General features: G+C 39.5%; 1 protein-coding gene across 1 annotated transcript; it reads right to left on the bottom strand.

The window, feature by feature from the left end:
• Positions 1 to 204: 204 nt before the first annotated feature.
• CCT6A (chaperonin containing TCP1 subunit 6A) lies at positions 205 to 11,733 on the bottom strand. Its single transcript, XM_081053002.1, has 14 exons — positions 11,387 to 11,733; positions 10,901 to 10,964; positions 9,354 to 9,488; positions 8,341 to 8,514; positions 7,737 to 7,840; positions 6,920 to 7,030; positions 6,484 to 6,643; positions 6,320 to 6,402; positions 3,976 to 4,072; positions 3,537 to 3,684; positions 3,003 to 3,136; positions 2,516 to 2,618; positions 1,432 to 1,504; positions 205 to 1,216 (listed from the first exon to the last, which is right to left on the bottom strand). The coding sequence occupies exons 1-14, from the start codon at positions 11,521 to 11,523 to the stop codon at positions 1,144 to 1,146; spliced, it is 1,596 nt and encodes a 531-aa protein (XP_080909128.1). The 5' UTR covers positions 11,524 to 11,733; the 3' UTR covers positions 205 to 1,143.
• Positions 11,734 to 11,940: the final 207 nt, after the last annotated feature.

Genomic DNA, 11,940 nt, shown 5'->3' with positions numbered 1-11,940 from the left:
AGCTCCAACCACCTGAGCCACCGGGCCGGCCCAAAACCTACGTAATTTTACAAACCATTGTCACCCAACAAATTTTAATTTAAAAAAAAAGCCATTTTCTCAGGGTTTGTGTTTAGAGGCCCTGCCATTGCAGAAGCCCCTTCATTACCTTGTGAACACTTGAACTTCCTGCCTTCCCCTGGAATACCATTGCAAGATCACAGAAACGGTTTCAAGTTACCATTTATTGCACTCATTGTAGGCAACTGCCAAGTCCTCAAAATACAAGCTTAGTAACACAATTTCACTTTCAAGGACCAGAGATGTGCTGACTACAAAAATGATTTTGTGGAAACAAGTAGGAGAGAATAATTTGAGAGAAAGATGATACTGCCTGTTTTGGGATGGACATTTCAGCATAAGCAAAGGTTCAGTGGTGGCAAAATATGGCCCATCTGAAAATCTCTCTCACATAGCCCTTAGTCACCGTGGATTCAACCATCTTTCTACCTCTGTCTCCTCTATTTCTATTTTTGCCACTTTATACTTGTAGCTCTTTCAACTCCCTTGCCTCTAGTTCACCCATCTTTCTATCCACTACCACTTAACTTCCCTGGGGAGTATTTTAAACAAAGCTACCTCAAAAGCATGAAAAGTCCAATGGAAAGATCCAATAGTTTACTCACAGGAATTCATACTAAGGAAACAGGGATGCTTTCAAAACCTTAAGGTATTTAAGCGTTACTTATATTACCATAAAAATTTTTAGCTTGAATGCTTAACAATAAGAAACTATTGGCTAAATTAAGATACATTAGAAAAAATTGTTAAACCATTAAAATGTTTTTCAAGCAGTATTTAATAAGGCAGGTAACATACTTTTCTAACATGGATTTTTATCACTGAAGCTACAGCAAAACATACTGTTCACTGGGTGAAAACAGCCTGCTTTATGTGTGTACACTGAGTGCAATTAAAAAAACATGCTGTAATTATAATTTCAGACTTTGGAATAGAACAGGTGCCAGTGTTCTCTCCTTTTTTCACATGGGAAAAGAAAATTCCGTTTAAAATTATTTGAAGCTTAGACAAAAATTCCACAGCTGTATTCTTAGGGTCACTCTGGAGTCTTCATGATTCAGATGATACAAACGAAGCTTCAATTCAACCTTTGAGAGAAGACATTCCAGCTCGCATGATCTCATCTACCAGGAGAATGTTGGTAGCAATCACAGTGCTGCAAGGCGAAAAAAAAATCAGATGGCTCAGATTTCAGACATGAACTCAAATTCAACTCAATCTCCAACTAAACCATGCAAATTAAATCCAATTAAGTTTCCCCTTTCCTATACATTTTTTAAATGGAAATAAAGAAATTAAACAGAACACACCAAATTAAAGAATATGATGATTACTTCAAGATTATTTTAGTTTTGGCTTTCCCAAACTCACCAGGAGTGAAGAAGCTGTTTCTTTACACAATAGTTATCCCATACGCCTGCTTGTGCCGCCACCATTGGCTCACCTGAAAGGTAATCAGGTAGTCTTAAAATCACATAGAGCAGGTTGTAAGATCAGAATGCTGTCTAAAAGAACCAACAGTATTTTGTGCTACTTTCTTTGCTCATCACTGATTACTCATTTCCTGTAGTACCGGGTTTCGCTCAAAAATAAGACCTAGTCGATCTCATATTAATTTTTGCTCCCAAAGACATGCTAGAGCTGATTGTCCGACTAGGTCTTATTTTTGAGGAAACAGAGTATTAACTATGAAAACCCAAAGTTCCTCATTTAGTCAATTTTGTACTCCAAACCATGACTCCTGTGAACAGTACCTCTGATGAGTGACTGATCCCCACTTAGACGATCCACTGATAGGAATGCTCTATTGGTTACCAATGTTTGAACATGTTTTGTTCTGGACACAGTTCCATTTGTCCGTATTAAAATACAGCACTTGAACTATAACCTGGCCAAAATGGGCTTACCATTTTCCTCATTCCAGAAACCTTTTCTATTAACTTGAATGTAAATGCTGTTGACAATAGGTCTTACTCACACATATTGTATGGATTTATTTACCTCTCTTCCACTTTGTACTTACATAATTTGTGTTGTTACACTGGCCCAAGACCAGGGCTTTAAATTTCATTACACTTGGTCCCCTCTTCCAGCATTATTTGCTGTCCTCAGTCTTTTTAAACTAGTGAATGTGATCTAATGTATTTTCTTATCAAAGTCCCTGATAAAAAATGGAGTAAAGTAAGCCTAATATGAAACCTTTCAACCTGAACCATCTGCTACCACTCAGCAACATCAACAAACTCATACTCTCTGAAATTATTCAAATATATACTCTATTCCCTTAATTACTGTATCTAGTCATTCCATTTTTGTACCTCATTTCAGAACCCAGAGTTCCCTGATAGGATTGATGTCACACAGCAAAGCAATTCCCCAAGTCTCTTGTGATCCTTCCTGGCTTCATCTTACCTCTAACCTGGTTCTCCCCCTACAAACAGTTGCATTCTCTTACCTGTGTTCAAGTCCACACCCACAAGTTGACCTGAATTTGAATGTTCTGCTTGAATTTTAACCAGAGTTTCCTGAAGGTCAAAACCAGAATTCTGAGCAAGTACCTAAAGCAAGCAAATTTAATACTTTAAAAGACAAGACCTAAGAACTGATAGTCAAGTGTACAATAAATGAACAATATTTCCAATTAATAATAGAAAAATCACAATACTGATCATAGTTTAACTTAAAAGCAAGCTAGTACTCAGGTATAACCCTTTCACTACAAACCTTCTTAAAACCTTCTTGCCATCTGAAATCAGATATTCAAATTTTCCTTCCAGAGAAATCAAATACATTTGGATGATGAGATACACCACACCTGTTCTAGTGTTAGGGAGAAAACTGATCAAACTTGTTTATTCAAAATCCACATTATCTAAAGGCTTTTGCATTCATCAGTTGAATCACTTTGGTGTTATTTTAGAAAAATGACTGTTAAATCATACCTTGGGAATAATGAGCAATGCATCAGCAAATGCTTGGACTCCCAGCTGAGCCCTGCCCTTTACACTGGGCTTGTATTTAATCAGGGCTTCTGCCATCGCCACTTCCACTGCACCAGCACCTGGAACTACACAGCCTGTTGTGTGCAGAAGAGAGAAACGCTAAACTACAAAGAAAACTGTAGAATTCTAAGAAAACATATAAATTAAAACACACATACATGAAAGCTATTAATTTTTTAAGAATTCAGTATAACCACAGCAATTTTAGTATTGCATTTGAAAGCAATGCAGGCAACATATCAAATAGCAGAATGACTCAATTTAACTAGCACTTGGAAGCTGTTAACTCACTTATTTGTATCCACTTTTAATAATGATATGCTATGAAAAAACTTCACATACCATCATAGCCATTTTAAAAGGAACACTTTACTTTTGCATGGTGTCTGGCTGTGTAAGCTACTGATAAAAAGCACACAGTATTCAGCCATGCCTTTCAGACTAGCAAAAAGAATAGTTTAGTGAGGATCTTACCATCATCAAGAGCATTTTTAACGGCCCTCAAGCCATCTCTTATTGCATCTTTGATTTGAGTGAGGGTGTGCTTATTTGGTCCTTTGATCAATAACGTGACAGAGCGAGGATTGTTACATTTCTCAATGAAGGTGAACTTCTCTTCTCCCTATGTGAAGTGGTATTTTCAAAAACAAGATATGGTTATACAAAGAATGATCAGAGGAGAAATGATAAGTAGCATATTAAGAGGGAACACTGATCACATCAAATTATTTCTTTAAAAAAAAAAATCACCCATAAAACAAATTGAGTTTCCCATCAAAGGCATATTAGTACACATAAACTATCAAAATATATGTAAACAAAGCAAAAATATGATTGTGAGTTTGAATAAGTTTTTACTACTGAAGAATTCATAAACCCAAAAGTACTATCTTTGGAAAGAAAATACACTTACCAATGTATACTCATAGACAAGTCCTGCATATCCCAAGCAATCAGGATTTAAGTCATCAAAAGAATTCAGAGCTACCCCACCACAAGCAAGAGTCAGCCTGAAATAGTGAAATAGTTTAAAGTAGACGTGTGACTTTAACATTAGTTATGTTTTAAAGATGGATAATTTTTAGAAAACAATCTTTCAGAATTAAACACTAAAATTACACTCTAAAATGTATTTTAACTTAAGTTTCAATTTACCACCAACCAGCTGAAAACGAGTCTTTTCTCCTAAGTCTCCATTTAAACCACTCTCTCCAGTCAGCAAATACTGACATGCAATGTAAAGGTGGACAGGAGCTCTTCATCACGGTGAGCTCGTTGGAAGGATTTCTGAGAAACCCACTGATGCTGTCTCGACATGGTAAATAAAATATGCACGAGTTGTGATCAAATACAATGAATGTTCAAATAAAAATTTATTACAGTAAAAGACACATGGCCATTAATCCTGCTTAAAATAGCCCCCCTTGCTTCCTAACACACTTATCCCCTCGTTCTTGACACTTTCTGAAGCAGTTCTGGAAGTCCTCTTTCATGGTGTCGTTAGTTGCACTGTCATGGCTGCCTGGATGTCCTGAATCGATTCAAAATGTCTACCTTTCATGGTCTTTTTGACTGGGAAGAGCCAGAAAACACATGGTGCCAGATCTGGTGAATAGGGTGAAGACACACCGTAATGTTTTTGACAAGAAATTGCTGTATAACAAAAGCAATGTCACGGAGCCTTTCTGTTGTGATCACAAAATACGGTGAATGCTGCCGCCGAGTGCCATCCAATAGAAAGGCAGGGATCTTCAATACGGAAAGCAACAAGTCGAACCTTAGTAACAGTGGGTAACAAGTTTCAACTTGGTCAGTGCAATCAAGTCAGGTGTGAGCTACAGTTGAAAGGTATTTTCAAGTGTGCCATAAATCCTCCTCCATCACGACATCACTCTGTATCACATATCGCTTCTGGTATGGCAATGTCTGTCAAATAAACATTACAGTGTGTCCTCATCCACTTTATTCACCGCATCTGGCACTGTGCAACTTCTGGCTCTTCCCCAAAGTCAAAATGATTCAGGACATTGAGGCAGATAACAAGCACAACTAAAGACACTCATGAAAGAGGACTTCTAGAGCTGCTTCAGAAAGTGGCAAGAATGACGGGATAAGTGTGTTCGAAGTGAGGGGGAGTATTTTAAGGGGGATTAATGGCAATGTGTCCTTTACTGTAATCTAAGTTTTTTAAATTTAAACATTCACCGTATTGTTTGATCACACCTCGTATAGGTGTCATGGTTTAAAAATAAAACAAGTATACACCAATGTTCATAGCAGCATTACTCATAGTAGCCAAAATGTAGAAATCTAAATAAATGTGCATTGATAAATGGATAAACAAGGATATGATATATCCATACAATAGAGTATTACTATTCATCCTTAAAAAGGGATGAAATTCTAATCCATGTTACAACATGGATGAACTTTGAAAACATGCTAAATGAAACAAGCCAAACACAAAAGGACAAATATTGTGTGATTCCCTTATATGAAGTACCAAATTCAGAGACAGAAAGTATGGGGGATTGGTAAGGGGTAGAAATGGGAAGTTATCATTTAATGGATACAGAGCTTCAGTTTGTGATGATGAAAAAGTTCTGGAACTGGTTAATGGTGATGATTGCCCAACAATGTGAATGCAACTTAATGTCACTAAATTTTACACTTTAAAAAATGGGTGAAATGTAAGTTTTATATTATGTATCTTTCATCACAATAAAAAGAAAAAAGCGGGCCGGGCCGGTGGCTCAGGCAGTTGGAGCTCCGTTCTCCTAACCCTGAAGGCTGCCAGTTCGATTCCCACATGGGCCAGTGGGCTCTCAACCACAAGGTTGCCGGTTCAATTCCTCGAGTCCCGCAAGGCATGGTGGGCTCTGTCCCCTGCAACTAAGATTGAACACGGCACCAGATGGCTCAGTTGGTTGGAGCGCGGCCTCTCAACCACAAGGTTGCCGGTTCGACTCCTGCAAAGGATGGTGCGCTGTGCCCCCTGTAATTAGAAACGACTAGAAACGGCAACTGGACCTGGAGCTGAGCTGTGCTCTCTACAACTAAGACTGAAAGGACAACAACTTGACTTGGAAAAAAGTCCTGGAAGTACACACTGTTCCCCAATAAAGTCCTGTTCCCCTTCCCCAATAATAATAAAAAAAAAAAACCCAGGAAAAAGCAACAATAAGTAGACGGGAAAAAGGAACAATGCCAGTTATCTCTCACAAATCCACAGCGCTCAGATAACCTGCTCTCCGTACCTTTCCATATTTCTCCTTTTAGCTCTGCGTAGAGCTACTATGCCTTCTTTTGCAAGAGAATCTAAGGAAAACGGGTCAATTCCCTATAACAGAAATAAAAATTAGTTTCATTTACCTTAAAAAAATAAAAATGGGTATAAAAGTTTACAAAGCAAAATTCTCACCTTTTGATTAATAACAACAAATCCTTTATCTGAGTCACCACAGACTTTCTTTTTCAGTTCTATTATTTTTTTAACTCTATCTTCAATGAATTTTCTTTCAGCTTTCACAAGTTTCTCTCTTTCTTCTGCACTCTTGTAAAAAAAGCCAGAATTCACTTCTCTATTTAAAAAAAAAAAAAGTTATGGGGGGTTGTTTCTATTCTGAATAGAAGGTAAGCCAGCAGCCATAAAAACTGGGTTAGTCTTGATTAAACAGTCAGTGAGTTCCAATCCTGACCCTGGTATGTTCTCAGTTTATTTCCTAGAATTCTCCCAAACCCAACTGGGGCATTATTGTCCTTACAGTGGAGAAACTGAGTCTCAAGAAAGAAGTAAATGCCCAAAATACCAAGCTCCTCTGCTTCTCGATTCCATTTGCAAGGGGATATAAACTCACGTTTTTTCATATTCTAATGACACATTGCATGTGAGGATATATGCATCTTCTACTCTTTTTTTCATATCAGGATGCCGTGCCCCATGGTCCAAAACAAGACCTCTGATTAAGCTGTTCAAACACACAAAACATCATGGGGGTCACTTCATAAGGTCTGTAAATATCTAATCACTATGTTACACACCTGTAACTAACATAATAGTCAACTATAGTTGAAAAATATATTTGAAACATAAAGAGTTGTATTGTTATTGATTTCCAGATGGGGTGTAATGTATGCTAACAAAATTAAAACACTGTATTGATCATTTTCACACAATCAACTTTATTTCTTGAGTTATTTGAACTAGACTTTTGGGTGAAACCTAGGCAGGTTCAGTTATGGAAAAGCAACATTCCACAACATGACAAAAACAAACCATTCAAACAAAAATGACACCCCTATCTTGTACAGAAAATCTGCAGAGAAAATGTCTCAACCGGCAGGCCATCAAATTGTGATTACCTTTTAAAAAAAAATGTTTTCCAACTAGGTCTTTGCAACATATTTTTAAATTCCCCAACAGTCTCCCATTATGCTTTGCATCCAACAGTTCAATAAATGCTAACTGACATAGCTCATTTTTCTGAATCGTTTTGACTATAAACACATACCATCAACTTTAAGAGGTACTACTACTGAGTAAATTAAACACTCATCTAGGCAATACATATTAATTCAAAGGAAAAAAAAAATCACTCCCAAAATATGTATTGTATAAAGCGCCTATAAATTTGTAAACACACTATAAATATTTTATAGTATTCTACCACCTACCTTGTGTCGGTTTCAGATTTATGTTTCATTTCCATGATCTCAACCATGAAGAGGTCAATAGGTTCATCCTGCTTTTTAATGGCCAAAATGGAGTCAACTACAGCCTACAACAGAAGCACGATTACTAAATGAATTTGATTTGCAGAAGTCGAGACATTTATGTTGCTTGTCCTTCAAAGTTTAAAGTAGACAGTTTCTTGACTTTAACATCTCTGAATTAATCTAAGTCTTTTTCTGAGCTAATAGAATATAGTTGTAAAGGGGCTGAAGTCATTTACATTTCTGAAATCTCAATTTGTAATTACCTAAAGAATCACTGACATCCCTGCTATTTTATTAAAAATGTTGATAACAGAAAGCTTTTTATAATAATGAAACCTCTAATTATACTTTTTATAATCTGATCAGATATATAATTATTTTCTCATTTCTCTTTAGGGACACAGATCAAGTTATCAACGCCACAAAAATGAACCTACTTATTTCACAATACAATACTGTGGAAGATTTTAGAGAGCACCCTATAACTGCAATTGGTTAAGTATACTGATGTTTCTAATATCAAAGGTTTTGGTATAGGTGTACTGTACCACCAGACACATACCTCTGTTAAGACATCAGCAAGTTCAGCATGAACTTTAGTACGTAGAGATGTTCTGGCCACATCTATGAGTGTTTCCCGGACCATCTCTTTGCTTACTTTGACTTGTTCCAAAAACTGAAGTGCCTTTTCCTTTGCAGCTTCAAATCCTTCTGTTATTATTCTGGGATGAAGACCCTATAATACACGCACAATTACAAAACCACCACTAACACTGGAATCCTTCAGTTAGATGGAACTATGTAGTTCACGATAAAGTACGTTTCTGAAGATTTATTCTAGATCATTCAGACCCTTTAACACAATTAATATAATGTGCTGACTTTCTGAATACATTTAAAAGGATAAATAGTCCTTTCAATGCAGAGGAGAAGAACAGACATTGCTCTAGCACAGAGTCAAAGCCAAGGGAACTATAAAGCACACTTGGGTGTTCACTGTGCAAACTACAAGGAATAATGACAAAAACTCAAGTGTCACAACAACCTGCAGTCAATAGGACCATTATATCTTTTCTATAGGTAATCTGAAATTAATTCATATCATTTACCAAGAAAAAGTAGACAGGGAGACTAAGAGTCTGCCTCCTGTCTTCCAAGGAAGTTTTTCTTGACATCAGATTAGTATTTATTAAGGTTTGCTTTAACTTTGGACCTACTCAGGGCTAAAAAACGTTGTAGAAATCTTAAGTCTGTTTTTGGTTGGCTTTTTCCTTATGCCTAGCCCTGATTTAAATTATTAATCTACATTATAGACAGACATATGTCATATATGCAATGCAACTTGATAAAATAAGAAACCATCAGGCCCAGGAAGGTTCTTTAACTTGTCCAGGATCACAATACATTTGTGTGAGACCAAGATAAATACTCTGGTTCCCAGATTTAAGCCCCTATGCTCTTCACATTCTACTATATATCCTCAGCTACTATTAACACATCAATTTGTATAAATATAACTCAGATTATTTTCTATACACAATAAAGTATCACAGAAACACAAGAATCATGTAATACTTCAGAAATGTAGAGATCCGCCTGTTTTAGCAGTTCTCCAATGATTAGGACATTGGAAGTGGTACCATCACCAGTTATGTCATCCTGGGCTGTTGCTACTTTGGCTATTAAGGAGGCTGTTGGGTGTTGAATTTGCTGAAAGTAGAAACAGAAAAAAAAATTAAGTAACTTGAAACAATACAAATATACCTTAAAGTGTGAAAGGTATCCTTAAATGCTATGTATTTGCACAAATTACCCAAGTGTTCAGCTACATATTATTTTGATTAAGAAGACACCATTAGCTATTTTGCATTCGGTTTCTGACGACCAAAATATTGTCATGTATATATCTGTTTATTTATCAAGATTATCTCCACTTTATTGATAAGGAAATTTGAGGCTCAGTTAAGGGCTCTTGGGAATAAATCAAGTAACTTCTAAAATAAAAGTTCAGCAGCCTCCAATATTACTCGGCATCAAACAATTAACAAGAAATAGCCCTCCTAGCAAAGGTCATCAGTGGATGCTAAATCACTGCATGGGAAGGCTTTGGAAGAAGAGGGTATTCATCAAGTCTCCAATATCACGCAGATTGCTAATGAGAAAGGATTCAAACAAGGCTCCTGCACTGCTTTTGCTTTTCACCCTTTAATCTACAATAGTTCCCAGCCTTTTAGATCTTTGGGGACACTGACAGTTTTAAGAATCCAGCCCAATTACCTTGTAGACTATCTTATGATCTACATTTGCTATTTTTGGCAAAACCAACACAGAGGTGATACTGCATACTTCTGTTTCCTTTATAGTTTCTTGTTAAGCTATAAATGTTTAATGTGCTTCTTTATGTTTATACTGTATTTCACAATTTAAAAAATCAAGTAAAATTAAAAAAAAGGAATGTAGATATGGCTTTTCTGATGTTAAGTTTAAACTACAACTCCAACCGTTCCCAGCCAGCACAGGCCACCAATTACATTTGGATGCTGAAGGCATGGTACCCTACTATCAAAGCCCTACATTTTATTCTTAACTCAAAACATAGGCAAGTCATTTCCTTTTCCTGAATTTGAACTGCTAAGTTTGGGGAACTTACGGATGTGTAAAATTTTTTATCCTCTCAATAATCTCATATTCTTGGTCACAACTTTTAAAATGGTTAGGCAAGGAGTTTTATCTCCCCTCCAGTTGGAGGTGGAAGAGATGACAGGTAACAGAGAAATTGCTGTTTTTAAAAGAGATAAAGTACAAACCTGTCTCATTTTGCCTATGTGAATGTGTCAACTGCTTGGTTTTCAGACTAGAATTTTAATAATTTCAATCCTTTAAAGGCCTTAAAGGACAAGACTAGGTATTCATAAATCAGTGTCAGACGCCAGGACTCCTCCCGGTAACATACTGTGGCTACCACTACTGATTCCTTTTCTACTCTCTCCATTGTCTGTAAGACTGGCCTGCTGAGAGGGGATGAGTATGATTTCCTCCTACCTTGAGAATAAGCATGAAACATCTTCGTACAAATTAAACCTACTATGGCAAGACCTTTGAAACGTATAGCAGCCTCTCACCATTTCATGAAGCAGCACGTTGCCATCCTTAGTAAGCTTGATATCTCCAGCACCAGAAACAAGCCTGCTCAACGGGCAGAAACGAAATCAGCGTGACTTTTTCAACGGAGACCAAACTGACTCCCATCAACAGCAGCTTTACCCAGACCCCACGGAGCCGCACGCGGCAATTAGGTCGCTCGTCCACTCCCGGTAACAGGAACGGCGCGGTGCCCACCCCCTTCCCTTCTGAGAAACAGCGTCCTCAGGGTCGCCTCCGTCCCAGAGAGCAGCGCACGAGGGCAGCTCTGTTCTCTGCGAAGGCTGCACCGACTACTAGAGGAAGCAGCCGCGGCAGGAAACAGGCCTGACCCGGGAACGGGGGTAAAACGGCGCAGCAACGCGCGCACAGGCCCGAAGCGGCGGGCTGGAGACCACGACTGCCGGCACCGCGGCCGCACGAGGTGCGCGGCGCCCGCCCGGCCCTCCCCACCAGCCCCGCCTCACATCTTCATGGTGCCCTTAGGCCCCAAGTTGGTCCGCAGCACGTCCTGCAGCCCCCGGGCCGCGCTGATGTTGACCGCCAACGCAGCCTGGGCTCGGGCCACCTCGGCCTTGGGATTTAGGGTCTTCACAGCCGCCATAGCTGACCCAGCAACAGAAGACAAGACGAGCAGGCGTGAAGATGGCCCACAGCCGGCTCAGCGTGGCCCTGCGGCGCTATCCGGGTCTTCTGGAAAAGTCGGGCGCGCCCTGCCCGCCCCCAGCGTGCCCACGCGCCGCCATCATTGGGCCGCCGGTCGGCCGGCGCCGCTCATTGGGTCGCGGTCGCACGGCCGGCCGCCTGCGGCCCCGCCCCTCACGCCTGCGGCCCCGCCCCTCACGCCGGGACTCCGGCGCCATTGCGCAGGGGGGCGGGGGGCGAGGAGCGTGATCTCGAGCAGTGAGGGCTCCCGAGCTTCCGGTGTCCTCGCCGGCTTTCCGGGCCGAGCCCCGAGGACGTAGCAGGCGCCGACCGAGGCCCGCTCAGCGGGAGGTTGGGGCTGTGGGCCGCGCGCGTC

The sequence above is a fragment of the Rhinolophus hipposideros genome (assembly GCF_964194185.1).
Source record: "Rhinolophus hipposideros genome assembly, chromosome: 7".
In the NCBI taxonomy this organism is placed as follows: domain Eukaryota; kingdom Metazoa; phylum Chordata; class Mammalia; order Chiroptera; family Rhinolophidae; genus Rhinolophus; species Rhinolophus hipposideros.
This window is presented reverse-complemented; position numbering and strand designations above follow the sequence as displayed.

Coding starts and splice junctions, on each gene's coding strand:
- CCT6A (XM_081053002.1), bottom strand. CDS start 11,523: ATGGCGGCTGTGAAGACCCTAAATCCCAAGGCCGAGGTGGCCCGAGCC. Junction 6,644..6,919: donor TCATTAGAATATGAAAAAAC/GTGAGTTTATAT, acceptor TTTTTTAAATAG/AGAAGTGAATTCTGGCTTTT. Junction 6,403..6,483: donor TTGTTGTTATTAATCAAAAG/GTGAGAATTTTG, acceptor TTTCTGTTATAG/GGAATTGACCCGTTTTCCTT.